Source organism: Octopus bimaculoides, chromosome 2 (assembly GCF_046866305.1).
Source record: "Octopus bimaculoides isolate indiv1 chromosome 2, ASM4686630v1, whole genome shotgun sequence".
Classification (NCBI taxonomy): domain Eukaryota; kingdom Metazoa; phylum Mollusca; class Cephalopoda; order Octopoda; family Octopodidae; genus Octopus; species Octopus bimaculoides.
In genome coordinates this window covers 193,784,219-193,810,500 of record NC_142929.1, presented here as the reverse complement: position 1 = coordinate 193,810,500, position 26,282 = coordinate 193,784,219, and the positions used below count along the sequence as shown (strand labels likewise).

Sequence of the window (26,282 nt, the reverse complement as noted above, 5' to 3'; positions counted from 1 at the left end):
AACCCAAACTGCATCTCATCTAAATTGATTCGCTCCCTAATTAGTTGGGCTATGACCCTCTCTGTAACTTTCATAACCTGATCTAACAGCTTGATGCCTCTGTAATTATTTGTATCTAAAGCGTCACCTTTACCTTTGTAGCAGTTGACTATGATGCTGCTACACCAGTCATTGGGTATGACTCCTTCGTGTATCACCTGGTTCGTAATACGGGTGACTAGGCTATAGCTAACACTGCCAGATATTTTGAGCATCTCTGCAGTGATTCCTGATGGGCCGGGGGCTTTCCCGGTCTTCATACTCTTAATTGCTTTATCTACCCCGGTACTATCAACTCGGATAGCTGGTCCCTCTATTGGGTCGACATACGGCAGGCTCTCTTCCTCCCATTCATTCTCTTTATTAAGCAATCTATCGGAGTGGCATCTCCAGACCTCTTTCTTTGCATCCTCATTTAGTGCAAGCGTACCATCATCCATGCGAACACATTTCTCTCCTACAACATCACTATTCTCTCTCCTACACTGTCTTGCAACACGAAATACCTCGAGTCTTTGGTCCTCACGGCGCAGAACATTGGCAAATCTTATATATATATATATATATATATATATATACATACATACACATATACTTGTATCTGTGTGAGTATATATATGATAATAATATTAGGGAAAAAATTCCAAATTTGCAGGGAAAAATATATCAAAATTAACTTAAATTTCACAATATATAAATATATAATTTAGAGAAAAAAAACCACAATTATTTCATTCATCCATGAAAATCCACAATCACATATAGAAAAATTTAATAAGTAAATACACTAAAAAGACCTATAATAAAAATCAAAAAGGTACAAAGTAATAAATATTAAAATAGTAAAACTGACTACACGTGTTTCATAACCATATTTTCAAATAGAAAATAAAATAATCAAATCGATTCGAAATAAATCGATCGAAAATCAATTCTATTCAAAAATATAGCTAATCTTCAGGTCAAGATATAATAATAATAATGAAATGAATGTATATATATATATCGACTAACAATAAATATCAAATGAATTTATATAAAAATACTTATTTTACCAATAAATAAAAGAAAAACATTTAAAAAAATGACTGAAAATAAATGCAATCCTTATTTTATCGAAAGATTTAGTTTAAACTAAAATTTTAAACGTTATACTTTTAACTTAGTGTTTATTACAATTAAGTCTTTTTAGTGTATTTATTTATCAAATTTTTCTATATGTGATTGTGGATTTTCATGGATGAATTCAATAATTGTGGGTTTTTTCTCTAAATTATATATATATATATATATATACAAAGTGCCACACCCTAACAGTTGAGGGAACCCGTGGAAGAGGTAGGCCCAGGAAGACCTGGGCTGACGTGGTGAGGCAAGACCTTTGTACATTGGGCCTCACCGAGGCGATGACTACTGACTGAGACCTTTGGAAATGTGCTGTGCGTGAGAAGACCCGGCAAGCCAAGCAAGATCGTTGCCAGTGCCCCTGGACTGGTTCTTGTGCGGGTGGCACATGAGATGCACCATTTTGAGCGTGGCCGTTGCCAGTACCGCCTGACTGGCTCCCGTAGGATTTTCGAGCGAGATCGTTGCCAGTGCCCCTGGACTGGCTTGTGCGGGTGGCACATAAAAGACACCATTTCGAGCATGGCCGTTTTCGTGCGGGTGACACGTAAAAGCACCCACTACACTCTCTGAGTGGTTGGCGTTAGGAAGGGCATCCAGCTGTAGAAACTCTGTCAAATTAGACTGGAGCCTGGTGTTGCCATCCGGTTTCACCAGTCCTCAGTCAAATCGTCCAACCCATGCTAGCATGGAAAGCGGACGTTAAACGATGATGATGATGATGATGTGACACGTAAAAGCACCCACTACACTCTCTGAGTGGTTGGCGTTAGGAAGGGCATCCAGCTGTAGAAACTCTGCCAAATCAGACTGGAGCCTGGTGTTGCCATCCGGTTTCACCAGTCCTCAGTCAAATCGTCCAACCCATGCTAGCATGGAAAGCGGACGTTAAACGATGATGATGATGATGATGATGATATATATATATATATATATATATATATACAAACACATGCACATACATACACACAGATATACATATGAGGGGATGTTGAAAAGTTCCTGGCTTTAGATATAAGAAGATCAGTTAATTATGATTTTATTTAACATATTCTCCTCTCAAATTTACACACTTATTTCAGTGGTCCTTCAGGTTTTCTAAGCCCAGTAAAAGAACTCTGAAGTGTGTGCCTTCAACCAGGCCTTTCGCTATACCCTCAAAACCAGGAACTTTTTCAGCACTGTAGCCTATATATATGTGTGTGTGTGTGTGTATATATATATATACATACATTGTGCTTGCAAAGACCTGTTGAGGCAAGTGAAATCATTGTTGTGGCCGATGACAGTGCCACCTGACTGGCACGTAAAAAGCACCATTCGAGCATAGTTGATGCCAGTGGCATATAAAAAGCACCCACTACATTCTCTGAGTGGTTGGCGTTAGGAAGAGCATCCAGCTGTAGAAACTCTGCCAGATCAGATTGGAGCCTGGTGCAGCCTTCTGGCTTGCCAGTCCTCAGTCAAATCGTCCAACCCATGCCAGCATGGAAAGCAGATGTGAAATGAGGATGATGATATACATATATACCCATACATACATACATGTACATATAAATATACATACACATAAGGCTATAGTAGAAAACACTTGCTCAAGGTGCCACGCAGTGGGACTGAACCTGAACCCACATGGTTTGGCTTCTCAACCACAATACCACCACATTGTTGTGGTAGAACAGCAGGGAAGAATGGCATTAAAAGTGTGTTGTAGAGAAATATTTCAGGTCAATATAGAAACGGTTTGATGGATGAGAGGGAAAGAACAAACAGAAGAATCAGAGACAAAGAGTAACTTTGAGAATTCAGTTGAATAAAAAAGAAAAAAAAAAGCCAACAAGAAGAAGTAATGACATCGTTTTTGCAATACTTACAGCCCAGGTTCCAATATTCTCAACTTGTTGGCCGAAAGGACGCTGACAAGTCATGCAAAGTTTAAATGCATCCGAACGAATTTCTATAACATTGTTGAGTAGAGCGCAGATGGCAGCAAGGGGAAAAGCTGAAGAGAATAGAGTCACGTAACCAAACTGGATAAACATTTCCAAATAATCTTCAAATGTATCTTCGTACTGAAAGAAGAGGAAAAGCAGGATAGGAAAGAACAAATCAATCACTGAGCTTCTATGTTGTTCATTAGTGATGGTGGTGGTGGAGGAGGAGGAGAAGATTCTTAAAGAGGTTTACAATATTCACTTAGAAAATGTTATAAATTTTTGGTTGCTTCCAAGTGAGACATACATAAACCATGTCTCTTATCTCTAGGATTGGTTGTCTTCCATCAGACCGCATCATTGCAGAATGGGACGATGCAGCTCTTTCTTCTCCAGTCTCAAACAATTCTGCTGTTTTCATGGTTAAAATTTTAAACTTGAAACATCTTTATTTTTAATTTCTATGAAAAATGGATGTGATTTTTGTCATTTGTAGGAAATTTTAGGAAAATCTAAAGGTGGGAACAAAACCATGAAGATCCATATTGCAATGCTAGAAATAACAGCCAAATATCCTTTTTCAATTATGTTCTGCTGTTTTATTGAGGGTGTTTGTCATGAATGATGCATCTGAGATTTTTTTGGCTGCAGAACATAATACTTAGAATCTGAAAGGGTGGGATGGTCACAACTGGAATGTCTTCGATTATAGGTCAGCTCAATAAGGGTTAGCCAGGGGTTAAACGACAACAGAAACCAGGAAGGATTTAGGGACAGAGGGGAATATTTATAGTTATAGGGTCCAGAATTCCTTCTGGAGTAAAACCGTGATAGAGTTGAAGTAAAGTTAGGGGTCTTTATAGATTTGAATGGTGTACATAGAGAGGAGATTGTAAGTTGAAGGATGAAAGGATTGTATTTAAGGGGTTAGTTGTAAGGAAAAATGGAGCGAGAGGTTAGTGGACACTGAGAGGCCAAAAAAGAATAAGAAAATCCTAATGATTGATGACAGGATATGGGCAGCAAAAGTCAGGAAGAAGACATTTTGGCGAAAGTAAAGGAGAAAAATGTTGGAATTTGGAAGAGGAAAGATGAGAGAGAGAGAGAAGAATGTATGGAGTCAGAAAAATGGAGATTAGGGTGTTTGGTGAATATTGTGATTCGTCACAGAAGGATTGGTATTTTGAAGTATGTGAAGAAGAAATGGTGGTGGTGGTGGTGGTAGATCGGGAGTGATGTTGGTGGATGTGATGATGGTGGTGATGATGATAATAGAGATGGTTGGTGGTGGTGAATGTATATTTAATTCTCACCTCACTCATCGTACTTTCAACTTCAGCTTGGCTTGGTGAGTTCACAGCTGAAGCTTTACGAGGGGGCAGTTCCATACAGTCCCTATTGTCGGACAAATCCCCAATGAAAGATTTTTCATCTTCATTTTCAGGATTGTTCCCTGCAGTTTTTTCTTCACTGTTTTCTCGTTGATCAGCCGTTTCATTTGTGTTGGTCATCTCTGGAGTGAGATGTTCCTCTTCTTCCGCCGATGCTTCAAAGTTGTAGGGTTTTTTAGTCTCTGTATTTAATGGAAGTTCACCACATTCCTTCTCTGGTGATTCCACTGTTGTGATCAGTCCAGCTTTTATCATACGAAAGTGCCACATCAGATATGGTAACAAAGCTTCTTTCACATTTCCAATAATTTGGCGCATTATCAGAAGAGCCATCAGTTGCTGAAATGATAAAGGGAATGATGAATGCCATGACAAGTCACTGAAGAATTTGAAAGATCTAAAGCTTAGCCTTAACTCTAAACACAACAATCAGTATGTATGGAGGTGAATCCTCAACTGTGGATAGGGAGCTAGTCCATTTAAGATAACAATCCCCTATTAATGAATCTTTCTATAAAATTTCTTGGCTTCTAATGTTAGAAAGCCAGGACTTCAAACCTTCCCAAGACATGTCAAAAGTTTCCCTGAAGTATTTAACAAACTGAGACATCTCAACCCAACCAGTCTTCAAAACAGCTTTTCCTTTTAGCTTGGACATTGTTTCCCTATACACCCCTGTTCCAGCATCCCTGCTTATCAACTGACTAGCCAAGCATATTGCCTCTTTTCACAATGTTAACTGCTTCTAGTTTGAGGGGTCCATTTACAAAGAAATCTCTGGATTCCTGATGGGGTCAAGTTTGTGAGGCCTACTGACCATCACATATATGGACTGGTTGGAATGCAGGGCACCCAACAGCTGTCACTTTTGTGCCTTTTTTTTTTGTGGACCAGATATGTGGATCACATTCTCATGTTAACGTCTCACAGAAAGCCTCTTAAAATATACAGTATTTTCAACAATACTGATGAACAAAGGTGGTCCTACGTGGCACTGGCACAATTGTGTATGGATGTGGACAGCTGTGTGAGGAAGCACTGATCTCTAACAGTAGAGGGAAGCTGTGGAAGAAGGAGAAAGCACCTTTTGAGCATTGGGCCTCACAGAAGCAATGGCTGAGACCTTTGGCAATATGCTGCGCTTGAGAAGGAAGATCCATCAAGCCAAGTGAAATCGTAGTCATGGCAGATACAGGTATCATGCAACTGGCATCCATTACACGCTTGGAATATTGGCATTAGGAAGTGCATCCAGCCATAGAAACCATGCCAAGTCAGACTGGAGTCTGGTACAGCCATTCAGCTTACTAGCCCTGGTCAAACCGTCCAACTCATGCCAGCAGGGACAATGGACGTTAAATGAGGATGATGAAGATGCCACCTGCAAGACAAAGGCTTCTTGACTGGGAAAAGGAGGTGAGGTGTGGCCATAAAGGATATGTCTTCTCAAGTACAGCAAGTCATCACATATATATATTTACACAGGGATTGAACAAAATAATGGTAACACCTTAAAATTTCAAACAAATTTGTTTTAATATGGAGTAGGACGACCTATGGCAGTAATTACAGTTTGAATTCTACGAGGTATGAACTCGTACAAAGTTTGAATTGTTTCCAAAGGAATTTTTGTCCATTCTTCAGCTAAAACAGTCTCCAGTTCTTGTAGTGATGATGGTGGAGGATATCGACTCTTTAATTGTTTTTCTAAAATGCACCATAAATGTTCAGTAATATTGAGATCTGGGGACTGTGGTGGCCAGATAAGATGTTCAACTTCACTAGAATGTTCTTTGTGCCATTCAGTAACAACTTTAGCTGTGAGAACAAATTGGTGCATTATCATCCAGAAACAACTCCACAACCATAGGATGAATTTGATGAGATAAAGTGCTTAAATAGTCTTGATTATTAATTCTGCCATGAAGGGATACCATTGGGCCAGCAGATTCCCAAGATATAGACCCCCCCCCCCCCCCAACAGATCATCACAGATCCTCCTCCATGTTTAACAGTTGGAAAAAGGCAGTCTGGGTCAAATGCTTTTTTAGGCTGTCTCCACACATATATTTGGCCAGTAGTCGGAAATAAGGTAAAGAATGACTCGTCCAAGAAAATAACATTCTTCTGTTGCTCTAGGGACCAATTCTGAAGGCTTTTACTCCACTCGAAATGCTTCGCAACGTTTGCTTTTGAAAGTGGTTTTCTGATTGCAGCCCTCCTGTGAAATCTGGCTTTGTGCAGTTCCCAATGAACAGTTTTTATGGAAACTGAGTTCTCAAGGTGGTCATTAAACTCTGCAGTAATTTTGGGAGCTGCACTTTTGTGTTCCTTTCTAACAATTCGCGTAAGAGTCCGACGGTCCCTATCTGAAAGTTTTGGTTTTCTTCCGGAGTTTTGATTTGACGAGGAGGTTTTTCCCTCTTTCTCAAAGGCTGTCATTACTTTCGAGACAGTACTTCTTGATACACCAAACATTTCAGCTGTTTTCGTTACGCTAGCGCCTGCCATACGAGCACCAACAATTTGACCTCTTTGAAAGTCACATAGATTTGTCATTTTAATGAATTTTAATTACCTTTTACTGATGATATCTGAAAAGAAACAGCAATTTTAGCAAAACATATTAAGCAACACTAATAATAAATCAAAAAACATAAAAATAAACAATCTTTTGATGGTTTTATAGATATTTCAAAATTATGATTCTATGATGCTAAGTGTTTCCATTATTTTGTCCAACCCCTGTATATCAGACAATGCTTCTTGAAAACTATAAGTGTAAACAGTTATTCTGTCTCACTTTTGTTTTCACTCCTATATTCCGATTTGCATTGCATTGGCTTTTAAACAACTTTTATCTTAAACTTTTACAGAAATTAGCACTCACCTCTCTCAGAAGTTCCATATCTTGCAGATAAAATGCGATGTAAAACAGAGACAGGAATGAATTCACAAACTGAAACTGTAAAATAATTTCAAATACTGTAATATACATTTAATGCTACTACTACTAATAATAATAATAATTCTTTCTATAACAAGAACAAGACCTGAAAGTTTGGGGAGGTTGGGTAGTTGATGCCAGAACACAACTAGTACTTTCAAAGTTGACCTCAATGCAGTTGGAACTCAGAATGTAAAGACAGATGAAAGACCGCAAAGCATTTTGCCCAGCAAGGAAACAATTCTGCCAACTCAGCAGAATAATAATAATAATAATAATAATCTGATCCAACAAGCCAAGTGAAATCATAGTCGTGGTAGATAGTGGTGTCATGCAACTGGCTGCAAAAATCAGCATTACATGGAACTGCATGCCTATTGCATAAAGTACTATTTGTCTGAGGTCGTTGTTGTGGCTTGACAAACAGTACAAACCTCACCCCTTCCCGGTAGACATAATATCTTCAATCAACAACATCACAATATTGGATACTGTGCAATGTCAATAATAATAATGGTGATAATAATTGGTTCTATCATGGGATGAAGGCCTGGTATTTGGTGGGGGGAGTGGATTACATTGGCCTCCACAGTACTTGACTTATTATATTGACCACAGAAAGATGAAAGGAGAAAGAAAGAACTTAGTTGTATCAACATCATTTATCTAATAAACTCTCTTTTGTTCCTGTATTGAGTACTTTCATGTTTCATTTCCTTTCCAAATAAAACTTAACATTATCAAGGCATAGGCATGGCTGTGTGATAAGGAACTTGCTTCCCAACCATATAGTTTCAGGTTCAGTCCCACTGCATGGCACCTTGGGCAAGTGTCTTCTTTTTACAGGTCAACCAAAACCTTGTGAGTGGATTTGGTAGACAGAAATTGAAAGACACACATCGTGTGTGTGTGTGTGTGTCTATTTTCCTCCCGTTCTGGTCTAATGACCCTCCATGTTTATTTGCGTTTGGTTTCTTTGTATGTTTTCACCGTCCTGTTTTTGTACCCAACTTTGACCCTCCATAAATCCTAAATTTTATTTTAGATTTCATGGGAGAAACTGTCTTTGAAGACTCATATTGTCGTTCAATGCTCGAACTTAGCACTAAACAGACAGCTGACAACTGATGAAGGGTCCTTTCTATGCATTTACTTGTCCTGTTCTTCATTTTTTCTTGTTTATGTATTTAACCCATTTGTTGACGTATTTCATGTTGTTTGAACTATTGATGATGTCCTGAACCCATATATGCATGTATATATACTATTTATTTTATATTTATATATATATATATATATACACATACACACATTTATGTGTGTGTGTGTGCATCTTTGTCTCTGTGTTTGTCCCACCACCACTGCTTGACAACTGGTGTTGGTTTGTTTACATCACCATAATGTAGTGGTTCAGCAAAAAGAAACTGATAAAATATGTACTGGGGTTGATTCATTCAACTAAAAATTCTTCGAGGTGGTGCCCCAGCATGGTCGTGGTTTAATAACTGAAACAAGTAAAAGAAAGATCGTTATCATTAAACACCCACCTGCCATGGGTAGGTTAGGGTCAGCAGGGTCTGAAGACTGCATCGCCTCATTGTCTGTTCTGGCAGGATTACAACAGGTGGATGCCCTTCATAAATGCAAACCACTCAATGGAATGTACTTTTATCATGGCACCAGCTTTGGTGAGGTAACCATGCCTGCGAGACAAAGATAGCCTTTGAGTGAGTGGGGCTACAGTAGAGAGGGAGGCAGCTTTGTGCTGGGAGATGAGGGATTAAAGTGTGAGAGAAGGGACCAGAACAGAAAAGGTCCCTTACTGAAGAAGAGCTGCATGGGTGGTGAGGTGATTGGGGAGGTGGAGCTGAAAAGAAATAGAAATAGTGATGAGGTGTGAGGGTGGACCTTCGAGGTGTTGGGTGAGTAAAAAAAGAGTGGGGACAGGAGAACAGGGTGTGTGTGTGGGTATAGGTTACGAGAATGGGCGACCGGTTAAATATAATGAATGAAGAGGGGTAATAGGTAGGGAAGAGTAAGCGACAACTGTAGGGATCATCTTCCTCAATTCCTATTGCACTGATCATCCCATTGCCTAACAATGGGATGGTCATGGTTGGAATAACTTTGGTCACAGGTGAGCTGGGGCTAAAACCCACCAATTCACAAATACACATGGAAACACATCAAACAATTCGCCAATACATCAAACAATTTGCCAACACATTAAAAAGGTTTGATAAAACATCAAACAACTCACCAGAACAAGTTTAATGATGAGATGGTTTTCGTAAGCCTCTTGCATCCTGTAATTCTCTGCAAGAAAGAAAAGAATAAAACAGAAGTCACGGTTTCAGTTGAGTGGTTTGTAAGAAAGTGGGTGGGGATGAGCCTCCATTTGTAAAAAGGAAAAAAAGATGATACAAGGACAATAGAGGGGATGAAATTGATCGAGTGGGGAGGTGCATGATTGGATGGGTACAACTACTGCATTCATGGTGAACATGCGAAGGTGCATCGCTCAGCGGTTATGGTGTTCAGCCCACAATTTGTACAGTCAAGAGTTCGATTCCTGGTGAGACATTGTGTTCTTGAGCAAGACACTCTATTATCACATTGCTCCATTTTATTCAGTTGGCAAAGAATGAGTTGTACCAGTAATTCAAAAGGAGCCAACTTTGTCAATTTCTGTGTAATGCTAAATCTTCCTGAGAACTACATTAAGAGTATGCTTGTCAGTGGAGTACTCAGCCACTTGTATGTTAATTTCAGGAGCAAGATGTTCTGTTGATTGGATCAACCAGAACACTCATTGTCACAAACAATGGAGTGACAGTTTTCTTTCTTTCTTTCTTTCTAATTATGAACATAATCCAACATTATACTTCAATGATACTTGATTCTTCACTGATGTCACTTGTGACAAAGACCCTCAATAGGATGATTCTTAACAGGATCCAGCCTGAGATGGAGAAGAAGCTCAGGGACAACCAGAACAGCTTCAAAGAGGGAAGATCAACCACCAGTCACATCAGGAGGATATTAGAAGGAGCTAGAGCAAAGAGCTTTCCTGCTGTCAAGGTTTTCATTGACTTTAAGAAGGCCTTTGATTCTGTAGACCATCATTGCCTGATGAAGATCTGACAAGCTTATGGAATCCCCAAGATAGTGGACCTGATATCACTGCTCTACACCAACACCAGAACCCAAGTCATTACATCTGACGGGCTGACAAAGTTCTTTGAGATACTGGCTAGGGTGTCCAGGGAGATACATTGGCTCCCTACCTTCTTATTGTAGTGGATTACTGTATGCCCTTTGTGTTGGAGAAACACCAAGGCTCTGGCTTTACTGTAGTGCCAGCTCAAAGCAGGAGGGTGAAGGCTAAAAAGATATCAGATGCTGAATTTGTTGACGACAGAGTTCTGGTGACAAATACAGTGAGGGAGGCAGAGGATTTGATGCAGGAGGTGGAGACTGTGTCGATGAGTGTGGGGCTGAAAATGAATGAGATTAAGACGAAGTATCTGATAGAGAACATTAAGAAGCCAGAGAAGATTATGAATGTAGGCAGGAAGCCACTAGAGTTGGTTGAGGACTTGCTGTATCTGGGAGCAAAGATTGGGAATACATAGGGCGATATAGTTGAGAGGAAGAGCAAATCCTGAGCAGCATGCCATAGTTTGAGATCTGTATGGAAGTTGGACCTTCGTAAAAGCCTGAAAATCTGTCTCTTCATTGCTGCAGTGGAGTCTGTGCTGTTGTATGGGTCTGAGACTTGGACACTGACCAAGAAATTCACTTGGATGGTGGATGGGTGCTACATGAGAATGTTGAGGATGAAGAACTCAGAGCTGTGCGAGAGCCTCCCAAAATAACAGAGAGGAGCCTGAGGTTAGCTGGACATGTTCACCATCATACAGAGTTGATACTGCTCCTGGGGGAACCTCTGCATGGACACACTAGAAGAGGGAGACCAAGGATGACATGTTGATGCCCTAAGGACAGGCACAGGTCTCTGGCAAACACACAGGGCATGGCAGCGATGATGAGGGACAAAGCGCTGGAGAGAACTCGTCCATGGACCTCGGGGAATTTTACTTGCCCTACATACATAGGTGTGTGAGAGAGAGAGAGAGATGGTACATGACTCAGAGGTTAGAGCATTGGATAGTGAGTCCAATTCCTGGACTGGGTGGTGTGTTGTGTTCTTGAGCAAGACACTTTATTTCACACTGCTACAGATCACTTAGCTGTAGAAATGAGTTGCGACATCACTGGTGCCAAGCTGTGTCAGCCCCTTTGCCTTTCCCTTGGATAACATCAGTAGTGAGGAGATGGGAGGCCGGTATGCATGGGCGACTGCTGGACTTATGCCTCAGAGGGGAACTTTCTAGGTGCAATCCCATGGTCATTCATGACCCCCAAGGGGGTTTCATATATATATATATCATCATCATCATCATCATCGTTTAACGTCCGCTTTCCATGCTAGCATGGGTTGGCATGGAAAGCGGACGTTAAACGATGATGATGATGATGATGATATATATATATGAGACCCCCTTGGGGGTCATGAATATATATTTATATTTATACATGTACATATACATTTATATATACACGTGTGTGTATTCATATATATATATATATATATATATATATGTTAATAGTTATACAATATCCTAGATATCACACATACATACAATCTACTTTGATATGTGCATGTGTATATATATATACATATACACACACACACACACAACTCCTGATATTACATCTGCCTCCATTCCATGAGAGCAATTTGTGTAGGATGCTCATACTTGGTGCCAATGTTGGAATATTTGTGGTTTTAAAACTGTAACTTTCCGTGAATGTCAGCCAGTTATAAATTATAGGCTGTAAATGAAGTCGGTGGAGCAATTAACTGTGAGGAAGTGATTATAATTATTGTGTGATATTACAACAATGACATCCTGAGGGAAAGTTACAGAAATTACTCTCCAAGTGATTTGTTTAAACACATCAAACATGACTGACAACGCTAAGACATGAAAAAGGTAATGGTTGTTGTTTTTGGAGTTTGAATGTTTTGTTGATCAATGAATAATTCTGTGTTTGATTGAAATGAATAAAATTCTAAAATTAAGAAAACTGGCACAGAACTGCCAAACTTACCCATATCATTAAGCCAGTATGCAACTCTGGTGTACATTCGATCGAGTGTGAAGATGGAAGCAGCATGGCAAACTTTCGGGAAAACTTTGGCAATGAAAGCATATTCACCGGTGTTGACTAATTTCGTGATGAGTTCCTCAATGTAAAAGTTGGCCAGCATCACAGCAAAAACAATGCAAAGACATAAGATGACAACAGGAAGGGTTACAAAGTAGCGGAACATATTCCTTTTCCATATTGGATAGAATGGTTCCAGCCTTCCAGTGACACTACTTACTTCAAGTTCTCCCTGGAAAGAGAAATCAGTCAAGAGATATTTATTTATGATGGTGGTGGGGGTGGCAGTATGGGGTGGGGGATCTCCATCACAAAAGATAAATTGAATTTGATTCAAGTTTATCAAATTTAATGAACAAAATGGGTAAGTGGAGAGAGCCTGTCACATTGAAGGGGAAATAAGGAGACAAAAAAGTAATATTAATCTTGATTTAAAAGCAGAAGTTGTGCGAGAACACAAAATACTGCATTATTTAACACAAGAGAACCTTTCATATGGACTTGTGATGCATATAAGCACTCTTGTTTATATCACTAGCAGGAGATAATCATCTGCTATTACTGCGAGACTACCAGATCATGTGACTTCAGCCTTCCTTGGCCTTGTTAATGGCAGACATACAAAGCTAGAAATAGCAGCAATTTCCCCATCAGCAAAAATTACTTTGCAAAAATATTACAAAATATTACTTGCTAAGATTTTGATTATTTGTTATAGTTAAAACAATCAATTATTTTGTGCACACACGCGACAGAGTGTAAGCATCCTGAGAGAAATGATGGACATAAGCAGCATCAGATGCGGTGTGCAAGAGAGACGACTGCACTGGAATGGTCAGATGATGCATATGGATGAGGAGAGCTGTGTGAAAAAGTGTCACACCCTAAGAAGGAACCCATGGAAGAGGGAGACCCAGGAAGACATGGGACGAGGTGGTGAAGCACGACCCTCGAATGTTGGGCCTCACAGAGGCAATGACAGGAGACTGAGACCTTTGGAGATATGCAGTGATTGAGAAGACCCAGCAAGCCAAGTGAGATCACAGATGTAACCTATACCAGTGTTGCATAACCAACCAATTTAAAAAGTACTCCTGAATCATCAGGTGATATGCCGTGCTTGAGAAGACCTTTTGAGTCAAATAACATCAAAAATCAAAATCAAGATCAAAATCAGGAATGGAAATTGTAGTTGTGGCTGATGCCAGTGCTGCCTGACTCGCATCCGTGCCTGTGGCATGTAATAAGCACCATTTATGTGTGGGTCAGTGCCAGTGCCGCCTGACCGGCACCTGTGCTGGTGGCACGTAAAAAGCACCATTTATGTGTGGGTCAGTGCCAGTGCCGCCTGACCGGCACCTGTGCTGGTGGCACGTAAAAAGCACCATTTATGTGTGGGTCAGTGCCAGTGCCGCCTGACCGGCACCTGTGCTGGTGGCACGTAAAAAGCACCATTTATGTGTGGGTCAGTGCCAGTGCCGCCTGACCGGCACCTGTGCTGGTGGCACGTAAAAAGCACCATTCAAGCGTGGTCAATGCCAGTGCTGCCTGACTAACACCCGTGCTTTGCGGCATGTAATAAGCACCATTCAAATGTGGATTGATGCCAGTGCCACCTGACTGGCTCCCTGTGCCAGTGGTATGGAAAAAGCAGCACCTGAACGTAGTAAAGAGATAATGCGCCATGCATGTGTCTGGGTGTGTGTTTGTATAAAATAAGAATTCAACAAATTTGAAATTAGTTTGAAAGTTCTCACCTTATAAAAAGGCCGGGGATCTATGACAACTTCATCATTTTTGTCTAGTGTCCCCCACTTGTAAGCCAGCTCAGCTGATCTTCGCTTCCAGTGTTCCAAGTAAAGAGTGGCCCACAACACATTAAACAACGCAAAACCAACAAAGCACCAATCATCGAATGTCTGAAGCAAGAAGAATACAAATAAAAATGAAATCAGAGTTATGACATAGATATTAAGACTCAGCAGTAGGATCATAGTTATGACATCAATACTAAGACTAACCATCAAAATCATAGTTATGCATGTTAGCAAGGCTTGGATGAGAGGAAGTGGGATTTTCACAGCTAGATGCACTTCCTGTCACTAACCCTTACCTGTTTTCCAAGAAAGGGACATTTGTAATTCCAAAGGAATTTGAAAGTGTAGAGCTAATTGGAGGATTTGTTGAAGGTAGATGTCAACAAATGTCTCCATTTGTGACTCAACCACAAACAATGAAGTCACCATTCATAGCTGTAGCATTGTTCACAAAGGCATACATATATGCACGCACACACATCCACACAGACTCACATATATGTGTGTATATATATATATATATATATATATATATGGAGGCGCAATGGCCCAGTGGTTAGGGCAGCGGACTCGCAGTCGGAGGATCACGGTTTCGATTCCCAGACCGGGCGTTGTGAGTGTTTATTGAGTGAAAACACCTAAAGCTCCACGAGGCTCCGGCAGGGGGTGGTGGTGAACCCTGCTGTACTCTTTCGCCCCAACTTTCTCTCACTCTTTCTTCCTGTTTCTTGAGTAACGCTGCGATGGACTGGCGTCCCGTCCAGCTGGGGGTGAACACATACGCCATAGAAACCGGGAAACCGGGCCCATGAGCCTGGCTGGGCTTTGAAAGGGCGACAAAAAAAAATATATATATATATATAAATATGCACACTTGCCTAAGGAATGACCGATTCCAAGAGCACATAATTGAGGAGCTAAATCCTTAACCTCACACCCATGCCTGTATGTATATCACAATTATCATCTTCATTTAATATCCATTTCCCATGCTGGCATGGGTTGGGGACGGTTTGACTGGGCAGGCAAGGCTGGAGAGCTGCACCACGCTATATTTGTCTGTTCTGACATGGTTTCTACAGCTGGATGCCTTTCCTAATGCCAACCACTTTACAGAGTGTAGTGAGTGCATTTTATGTGGCACTGGCCCAACAATTACACAAACCTCTATAATGTTCATGGAACAGTGACCTCTAGTTTATCATCTCCTTCTGCTGTAAAGGCCCACCAAAACCTTATCAAGTCTTTCCCCACATCCCTCAGTCTGTCCATTATTATGTCCTTCATATTGTTATATAGAGAAACATAACTAGAACATGCTGGCTTCATTTCTTTCGAGCCACCGCAAGTCTTCTGGCTCACTCACATCTCTTTACTCAGCAACATAACACTTCACTCACAGATATTCACATAAGCTGTCCTTTGCTCTGAAAGGGAAGCCCTTATTATTAGCAGAGGTCATGGCTCCCTGATTTTTCTTCAATCTGTTCTTACTCTGGCAACAATACTTTCAGAACCCCCTCACTATTATTTAGGTTACCTAGGTAACAAAAGTCATCAATTACTTCTAGGGAATTTTCTGTCTGTTTGAGACAATTTATTTTCTACAGATGCTCTTGGTGTTTATTGTTTTTTCTTTCACCTGTAACATAAGTCTACCTTTCTCATTATCTGTGATCCGTCTACACTCTAGTGTCCACGATTGACCCTGGCTTCCCTGTTTAAACTGTCCACCAATTCTTTTACTGTACTAACTTTGACCACAATTGATTCTAGCTTTGGAATTATTTTCTAAATCTACTCCAGACTCAGCTGGTCTAACACCTTTCATACGTTTAGTACCAAAAGGTGACGATTCCTCATGTTTGCAAGACATGGTTCTTATGAGAAATGAAATTGTGAAGGTAACACAGGTTGAAACAGATGACTGAACAGAACGGAATCGTGAAGAGTACCATTGTTGAGAAAGAACCATTATGAAGAGTACCATTATAGAGAGCACCATTATGGAGAAAGAACCATTGTGGAATGTAGCAGTATATCAAGAACCACCATGGCTTAGTGGTTAAGGTGTTCAGTTCATGATTGTAGAGTTGTGAGTTCAATTCCCAGCAGCATGTATACCTGAACAAGACACTTTATTTCACATTGCCCCAGTCCCCTCATCTGGCAAAAAGTTGTACCAGTAATTCAAAGGGCCAGACTTGTCACATTCTGTGTCATGCCGAATCTCCCTAAGAACTAAGTCAATGTTACGCTTGTCTGTGGTATACTCAGCCATTTGCCTGTTAATTTCACAAGCAGGCTGATCCGATCGGATCAACTGGAACACTCGGCATTCTAACTGACAGAGAACCAATTATCAAGAACCACATATATCTACTTTACGTTTACCGTTTCTTTCCCAACCAAAATGCATCAGAACGAAATATACTTTAATCTCTTTTACTCACAACAAACAGAAAGATAAACCCTAATCCAACTTGAACACAACTTGACCAAATATTGCACGACAGAGCAGAAATATCCCAGAACACAGCACAAGTTACTAGACCTTTCCAACCAAAATGTTAATCAACCACTGCAAGCTACCAGAGACCCAAAATCAAACCATCACCATTTATGGCAAACCTAGAATACACTTACCATTGGTCTGTCAGTGCTTTGAAGACGTAAATTCCTAGACTCCTGTAGAACGAAACATTTTACCATTTATAAAGAGATTTTAATTACATTCAATTTTTAAAAAAGACTTGGTTGCCTTATCAGAAATAGATTTTCACTATTGGTCCAGTGTGTGTGTGCGTGTGCGTGTGCGTGTGTGTGTGTGTGTGTGTGTGTGTGTGTGTGTGTGTGCAGCTAAAATACAAACATGAGTCCAACCGAAACTTATTCACACACGTGGTATTAGTATTCTAGAAATAGTCTAAATTCTGACCTTTCCAACTCTAATTCAGATAGAATCTAAAAATGCAGATAATTGTGCTCTGAAGAAACAGCAGCAGTGATTAACAACAAAATGCACACCAGATGCAAAGTTTGCAGTGTGCACTGACTTGCTGCAGAAACAACATCTGTAGGTATGGAATGAAAAGATGTAAATAACTGCACCCAAACCTGGAGATATAAATCTTGGTTCTTAACTGATATATATATATATATATATATATATATATATATGGCTGAAGCTAGTGTCATGTAACTAACACCCATGCTGGTGGCACATAAACAAAGCACCTTTCGAACGTTGGGCCTCACAGAGGCAATGTGGCTGATGCTGGTGACATGTAAAAGCACCCATTACACTCTCAGAGTGGTTGACATTAGGAAAGGCATCCAGTTGTAGAGACCATGCCAAATCAGACTGGAGTCTGGTGCAGCCTTCCAGCCTGCCAGCCCTGGTCAAACCATCCAACCCATGCCAGCATGGACAATGGATGTTAAATAATGATGATCATGATTGTAATCATCATCATCATCATCATTTAATGTCCGCTCTCCATGCTGGTAGGAGTTGGATGGTTTGACTGGAGTGGATGATCCAGAGAGCTGCACCAAGTTCCTGATTTGGCATGGTTTCTATGGCTGGATGCCATTCCTAACGCTAACCGTTCCAGGAGTCAAATCCACTTGTAAGGCTATAGTAGAAAACATTTGCCCAAGGTGCTATGCAGTGGGACGGAATGCAGAGCCATGAAGTTAGGAAGCAAACTTCTTACCACACAGCCACACCTGATAAACCAATTGACCATCTTTGAGCACTCTTTTGTCACTAAACTACCTGACTTCTAATTCTATAAGAAAAAAAAAAACTTCCAAATTTAAAGTAAATACACCCAAATTAAATTCTTTCATCATAATTTTAGGTTAGAAGAACTTTTTGTTTCGTTCCAAACATCAAATTTGTCATGAAAGTACAAGACATTTTAGTAAAACCAATCAAATTCTTGATTATTTTCAAAATCAATTACATGGAGATTATATTTCATTTGGAATATGGTCTCAAAACAGTGAACAGAATATTTCACTTAAAATTTGGTGCCAACCTGTTCATATCCTTCCATAGTCCACACAAGAAGTCCTATAAGAGCAGGAATACATAGAGCAGTTGTGTAATGTCCCAAGTAAGCAAAATACATGGCAATCTTCACTCCAAAGTATTCACAGATTTGATCTGGAAAGAAAAGAAATGGTTGAAAGATTAAGGGTTATGGTTATATTACTATTCTTTATCATCATTTTAATGTCCCCTTTTTCATGCTTGTATGTATGAACTGAACAGAATTTGGTGAGACAGATTTCCTGCATTCAGAAGCCCTTTCTGTTGCCAATTCTCACCTGTTTCCAGGTAAAGTGATCTTTCCCCCAATGGACAGACATGTTTTTTCACAGAAGATTGGAAATTATCAACACTGCTTGTATGACAGTGATGCTTGTTTACAACCATCACATGATGTCAAGACAAGGTCAGACACACAGTGGCATAGGCTAGACAAGGCTTCTTTTATGATGCTGTTTTATAGCAGGTTTTTTTTTCCTGTCCCCCAATCCTCATAGTTGCTTCACCCAACAAACAGGGACACAGGTTGTTGTAGGGATTGCGTCAACACATAACTTGGATAAGGTATACTTTGGGTCCTCTAGAGTGAATTGAAATCTAGAGTAACAGAAAAGTATGTGCATTATTGAGTGAAACTCAACTGAGTATGGGTTTCCACTCCATGCTATATTGTCCATTTGTGAGAGATGTCTTCCTGTGTAGTGAGACAGATGGCAGCACTAGCCTTTCATAAGATCAAACCACTGAGAGACATTGGTTTTTGTCTACTGAGGGGTTTGAACTCACAACTTTTGGCTGACTAATTTCCTTAAAATCCATGGTACCTATTAACAAATATGGGAATTAAGCCAGTAAGAGTTAAGCCCTAAGCCAACTAATGCCTTGAAAGTGGTTTTGGAAGACAAAAACTATGTAATTGCATCGTGTGTGTGTGTGTGTGCGTGTGTTGACATCATCTGATAGTTATTAACAAGCATCACAGTCATACAAGCAATGCTGTTATTTCCCTCCATGAAAAACATATCTGGCCATGGGGAAATATCACTTTGATTGGAAACAGGTGAGGGTTAGTGACAGGGAAGGCATCCGGCCATAGAAAATTTGCTTCAACAAAATCTGGCTGACCCACGACTACAATATGAGCCAGTGAAGAGACGTCTGTGACCTGCTAGAAACAACAGCCAAGTCTGCCTCAAATGATAAGGACAAATTGAATAATACACTCTAATATACAAACTGGCAGAATGGTCAAGGCTGGATCACCTTTGACCACAGGTCAGTTGGATCAGGGCTGGCCTGAGACACAACAATTATTACAAAACTAAATTGATACAAACAAAGATGTGAGTCTAGATATATAAATGTGATGAGTGTTTACTATTAGTTTAGGTCTAACAAAGTGTAGAGAAGAATAAGAGAAGAACTTACTCAGAGGTTGCGTCTTACAAAATGCATTCACCCAGCCATTACGCAGTCGGATCAGGTCATCATTGTTGTGCAATGGGAAGACGTTAGAGATGACATTGTTTGTTACCAAAGTTGGAACTGAAAAAAAAACAAACAAAAAAATAAGCAGGAGTACCAATTTGTAAAAGTATATTTAATAAACACATATATCTAATGATATATATATATATATATGCTCTCTCTGTGTCCTTACCTGTACATTGGTCAAATGGGATGCTGCTTGGTTGACCAATTTGCTGAGCACCTCCGAGACATACTCAGCAATGACATTCTGGTCTCACACCATTGCCACTTCACTGGTCATTTGCTACAACATCTGTCTGTGTTCAGACTGTCTCTGCACAGGGGCCACCCAGACTCCTGCTTTCACTATGAACAGGAATTAATTTTTTCTCTTCATTCCTTTGCCTCTTATGGTCTCAACTCACCACCACTCTTCCTCTAACATCAACCCCACAGATTCCCACATTCAACTGCACCTCCCTTCCACCTATACACTTGCACACTGCCTACCTTGGTACCCTCACCACACACATACCACTATACAAACACCTATACACACTGTTCAACTCATTACTCACTTCACACACCATTCCAAACACACTCACAAACACCTTCCCACCTCATAGCACCCACGCCACACACTATTATCCACACATACAGGCCACTATACAAGCACCCCTACACACTGTTCAACTCATTACACACACCACACACCATCATGCGTACTCCCACACCCCTATCCCACCACCTAACCTCTATCTCTTGCCACCCCATCCCATACCTCTATGCATTCCCCCCACAACACAAAGTATTCACTCCAAAAGGCACAAAATGCCAGAACACAAACAATACACACACAATATGCATGTACACAATATGGTCATAGACACATGCACACACGTCAGCCTTGTCCATATACATACACACGTCAACCGCACGCATGCACACACACACACACACACATCAGTATATGAAATGCACATCACCCCAATTAATGTATGCACTAAACTACTCATGCACATGCACATGCACACACACACACATAAGTCCACATAATTTTCAGCTCCCCCCACACATACATACTCACACACTCACCCCCATTCACACAACATTCTCACATAAACACACACGCTTGTGCACCTTAGCTTCGTCCTGGTCACCTTTAATATCTCCCTTTCATTCAGCCTCTTTCTTCTGGCCATTTCATTCTGTTGAACCATTAATCCTTACACATTTTTTTCTCTCTCCATTTTTATCGTCTTAATCTTTTCTGTCAAAGAGCATAGCCTCAAAACAAAGACTTTTCCCCATTTTTCCTGAGCGCTAAACTAATACACCTGCTTGTTGTTCCTTCACCTGTTTTCATCTTTTGAACTATATATATATATATATATATATATATATATATATATATATATATATAGGGCCTCTAGCTCAGAATGAAAGGTAGACTGTATGATGCCTTGTGTGTGAACAGCCATGTTACAAGGCAGTGAAACAGGGGCTGTGACTGCTGAGGACATGCGTAAGCTTGAAAGAAACAAAGTTAATATGCTCTGCTGGATATGTAATGTCACTGTACATACACAACAGAATGTAAGTGCCTTGAGAGAAAAGTTGGACATAAGAAGCATCAGATGTGGAGTGCAAGAGAGATGACTGCACTGGTATGTGATGCGTATGGATGAGGACAGCTATGTCAAAAAGTGTCACACCATAACAATGGAGGGAACCTGTGGAAAAGGGAGACCCAGGAAGACCTGGGATGACATGGTGAAGCACGACCTTCGAAAGTTGGGCCTCACAGATGCAATGACCAGTGACTGAGAACTTTGAAAATATGCCATGCTTGAGAAGACCTGGCAAGCCAAGTGAGATTGTAGTCGTAGCCAATGCCAGTGTCACATAACTGGCCCATTTAAAAGTATCCTTCAATTGTTGGGTGATATGCTGTGCTTGTGAAGACCTGTTGAACTGAGTGAAATTGTAGTTGTGGCCAATGCCACTGCCGTCTGACTGGCATCCGTGCCAATGACATGCAAAAAAACACCATTCAAGTGTGGCTGATGCCAGTGCCACTTGACTGGTGCCCATGGTGGTGGCACATAAAAAGCACCATTTGAGTGTGGCCAATGCCAGTGCCACCTCATTGGCTCCTGTGTTGGTGGCACATAACTGGCACTTGTGCAAAGTAACATGTAAAAGGTACCCATGCCAGTGGCACATAAAAAGCACCTACTACACTCTCGGAGTGATTGGTGTTAGGAAGTGCATCCAACTGTAGAAACCCTAACCAAATTCAGAGTGGAATCTGGTGCAGCTCTCTGGCTTAGCAGTTTCAGTGAAATCGTCTAACAACCCATGCCAGCATGGAAAAGTGGACGTTAAATGATGATGATATACATTACTATATAATCTTAACCCTGCCCACTCTCCCAAACCCCTGTATCACCTCACCTATTCTTACCCTCCCCAAGTCCCCGAAGGGCATGTCCCACCACATCTTCACTCTCTCTCTCTCTCTCTCTCTCTCTCTCTCCCTCCCTCTCTAACTCAATCTCCTCCTTTCTTTTTCAACTACATTAATCCCTGTATCTACTCTTCAGTAAGACACCTTTAATCTCTCAAGTGGCACAAAGCTGCCACCCCACCTCCCTCTCAATACTAATCCCCCCTCCCAGTTGAGGGTTTTTTGTCTTGCAAACTACTTGCTCACCCTGTCAGTGCTGGTGCTGTGTACAAAACACCCAATACACTTTCAAATAAGCTTCTTTCCTTCAAAATTCTAAAGACGAAGAATATTTCAAAGACGTGAACCTTCATTTTGTCAAAGACTAATTGAAAATATTGCAAGTGTAAGCGATAACCTTTTGTTCAACTGAGGAATTCTAAGTAGAATTCAATAAAATGCAAAAAGGAATGAGAAAAATAGAATCTTACTAATGGCTTGTCCTTCTCGGAATACAATATCATGAATGTGTTCATGTCCAGTAGAGCGCACATTATTCAGCATACCATAAACAATACTTTGCCGTTCTTGACTTGTGAAGAATTCCATTTCATTGTGGATATTTTCAAATAAGTCTTGTTCTTCAAAAGTGAATTCTTTCATTCCACCACCATAATCTTGTTTTAGGGACTTGCGGATACACAGGTTCTCGGCCCCTTTCAACAAACTAACAACAACAACAACAACACCATTAAATTTTTTTAAATTATAAAAACAAACAATAAAATAAAATGTTACTCATCTGTTTTATACCAGTAATTACTGGGGATGGGGCTTTATTATTGATATACATAAAGTTTATTAGCAGTAAATAATCTCTGTGAACTACTACTACTACTACTAACAATAATAATAATTGTTTCTAACATGGGCACAAGGTCTGAAATTTTGAGGTGGGGCTAATCAATTACATTGGCCCCAGTATTTTACTGGTACTGTAGCTTATCGACCCCCATTCTTCCCCTCCAAAGGATGAAAAGCAAAGTTCATCTCAGCAGGATTTGAACTCAGAATGTAAAGAATCCTAATTAAACACCAAAAGGTATCTAGTCCCCTGCTCTTCTGATTTTGCAAAGATTGGGAAATGGTAACATGGGGAATGTGTGATGTTCATGCTTTTTCCTATGGCATTAGAAGAGTCTGGGAAGTAAAATGACTTTAAACACTGATCTTGTTTCAATCATTAGACTGCGGCCATGCTGGGGCACCACATAAGCCCAGCATTTATTTTCTTAAGCCTGGTACTTATTCTAATTGGTTTCTTTTGCTAAATTGCAAAAGTGAAAGGGATGTAAATGTACCAACACCAGTTGTCAAGTGGTGGTGGGGAACAGACACATACACAAATATATGACAGGCTTCTTTCAGTTTCCATCTATCAAATCCACTCACAAGCCTTTGGTTAGTTTGAGGCTATAGTAGAAGACACTTGCTAAAGGTGCCACGCAGTAAGTTTGAACCTGGAACCATGTGCTTAGGAAGCAAAACTTCTTACCACACAGCCAAGCCTGATATCTAGAAACTCCACATAATGTGTGTGTGTGTGTGTGTGTGTGTGTTTCTGTGTCTAAACCTTTGTCAAATTTATCCCTTCATGATACCCGATACAATAAGAGTTGTGGATCAATATGACAGACTGAAACCTTCAAAGGCAGAGCCCCAGCATGGCCACAGTCCAACAACTAAAAATCAATCAAGACGAACCAAATACGAGGAATTACATACCTTTGGTAACTAGCTGTCATGTAAAACCCAAAGACTTCCGTTTTGGCATGATGTCGAACATGGACAATAATCTGTGGAGCCTTTTCCTTCAGCTGTTTCAGGACCCACATCAACTTGGCGTCTTCCGTTTTGGGTGGGAATGTCATCAGGACATCGCAGTTCCGTGTTGGTATCGTGTGCAGCCATATTCGACTGGATACCACAAACTGGCTGGTTCTCAGGAGACGTTTACCGAAAACTCGATAAGCTAGATTTTTAAAAAAAAACAAGAAATAGAAATGATGATGGCCAATAATTGAGAAAGGAAGGAAAGAAGAATTTAGAGAAAAGCAAAGAGAAGTGCCAAGGCTTAGTTTTCTAAAATTAAAATTTAGAAAACCCCCAAAATGTCGGGCTTTGTGCCTAGAGTAGAAAAGGATATATTTATACACAGACACATACACACACATAACAGCTAAGAGAAACAGAGAAATGAATTCACCAGATTCTTTATTAATCACAAAGATCATTTCGACCAATTCCTTGTAGCTAAGATATACAATTGATTACGGTGCATCCTTCAGTGTAAATGTACCTCATCAGGTGACTTTTCAAAAGGTACCTTGCTCAATAAACCCAGTTTTGCTTGGTTCAATTATGCAGCATGTTGCCTATAGGTTTCATGGTTTTGAAACCATGAAGCCTACAAACAACCACATGTAGGTAAATAACAACATGTTGCATAACCAAACCTTTCCTTCAGTTTCCATGTTTACATACATTTTGTATAACAAACCCAAACTGTTATATTTTATTTGTTTATCTGCATAATTGCCCCCTATATCTGCTGTCCTCGATTCTTCTTACGGCCACTCTTGGTCCCTCGTAAAGATATTAATGTCGGAATGTAAAGAAGAACGAAACACCACTACACATTTTGCCTGGCATTTCTAACAACTTTGCCAGCTCTTTTACTTAAATAATATTAAAAGATTATCTATTAATCTTTCTATCAAGGAGACAACCTAAGTTTCAATAATGTACCCTATTAAAAAGAGCCTGATATAATCCCTTATTTTATTTTTTTTATATGAAAACAGACGTAAAGTAAATAACTTTGTCATTTTTTCAAAGACATTTTGTATTTAAACTGAATATTTTTCATATTAAAAGTAGACTTTTAAAAGGACAAATGATTTCAAAATTTTCACCATCAACAAAGTGATGGCTCTTGAGCAAATAGAACTGAAAAAGAGAAATGATTGATAAAACCGAAAGAAAACTCATTCCCTCATATCACCAGATGGATAACAAAAACCAGAAACAATGATTAACCTTTTTGTTACCATATTTCTGTTGGAATACTCTGTTTGTCTCAATAAATTTTGAAAATAATGAAGAATTTAGTAAATATCTTTTGGCATTATTAAGAAAGGGTTTTGAACATAAATTCACATAAAATTATGTTGGAAGATCTTAATTTAGATGCCTTTAAAAGAAGAATCTGGAGTCAAGGAACCCTTTTGACACCAACCCACCTGAGACAAGGGATGGTCCAAGATGTGTTGGTATCAAAACAGATAATGTAACCTGATGCTGACCAATAACTGTTTGGATTCCTTAGTCCAAGACAACTGGAATGACTACAGTGTGGTCTCTGTCTCATGTCCTCAGACTGAAGTCTTGAATAAAAGCAAAGTATCACAATTAATCAGAAAAGAAGAAAAACAAAAGAATTGTCATTCAGTATTTTTCCAATCACTGGAATTACGGAATTTTCAACTTTGGCATGACATGGCATTGAGTTTGAAGAATACTACGTTAGAATACATCCGTAATCTCTATAGAAGAATAGCTGATATACAAAGTTAGCTTGTTGGTCTCCAGTCATGGTTTACATTGAAAAGAGAGAGAGAAAGAGAGAGAATCACAAGAGGTGCAGGATGAGTGTCTTATAATTTTCTGAAAAATACAAATTTTTTAATGAAGTTTTGTAGATGAAGTTAATTGCAATCATGATAAAGTTTGGAAAAACAAAAGCATATATTTGT

The 26,282-nt window shown here is 39.9% G+C and overlaps 1 protein-coding gene across 19 annotated transcripts in view; it reads right to left on the bottom strand.

Annotated features, from left to right (window-relative positions):
* Positions 1–26,282, bottom strand: part of LOC106879914 (anoctamin-8) — a 103,643-nt gene that overhangs the window by 8,455 nt on the left and 68,906 nt on the right. For 10 of the 19 annotated variants that reach the window (XM_089348275.1, XM_089348276.1, XM_052965813.2 and 7 more), the window contains 10 exons: positions 24,253–24,499; positions 22,959–23,194; positions 19,977–20,093; positions 18,535–18,662; positions 14,429–14,590; positions 12,615–12,903; positions 9,697–9,752; positions 7,380–7,454; positions 4,412–4,828; positions 3,039–3,236 (listed from right to left, as the gene is read on the bottom strand). In XM_089348275.1, coding sequence (XP_089204401.1) covers positions 3,039–3,236; positions 4,412–4,828; positions 7,380–7,454; positions 9,697–9,752; positions 12,615–12,903; positions 14,429–14,590; positions 18,535–18,662; positions 19,977–20,093; positions 22,959–23,194; positions 24,253–24,499 — 1,925 coding nt within the window. Of the gene's footprint in view, positions 1–3,038; positions 3,237–4,411; positions 4,829–7,379; positions 7,455–9,696; positions 9,753–12,614; positions 12,904–14,428; positions 14,591–17,134; positions 17,177–18,534; positions 18,663–19,976; positions 20,094–22,958; positions 23,195–24,252; positions 24,500–26,282 lie in introns of all 19 variants that reach the window. The other 9 variants (XM_089348267.1, XM_052965815.2, XM_052965812.2 and 6 more) reach the window with 1 other exon arrangement.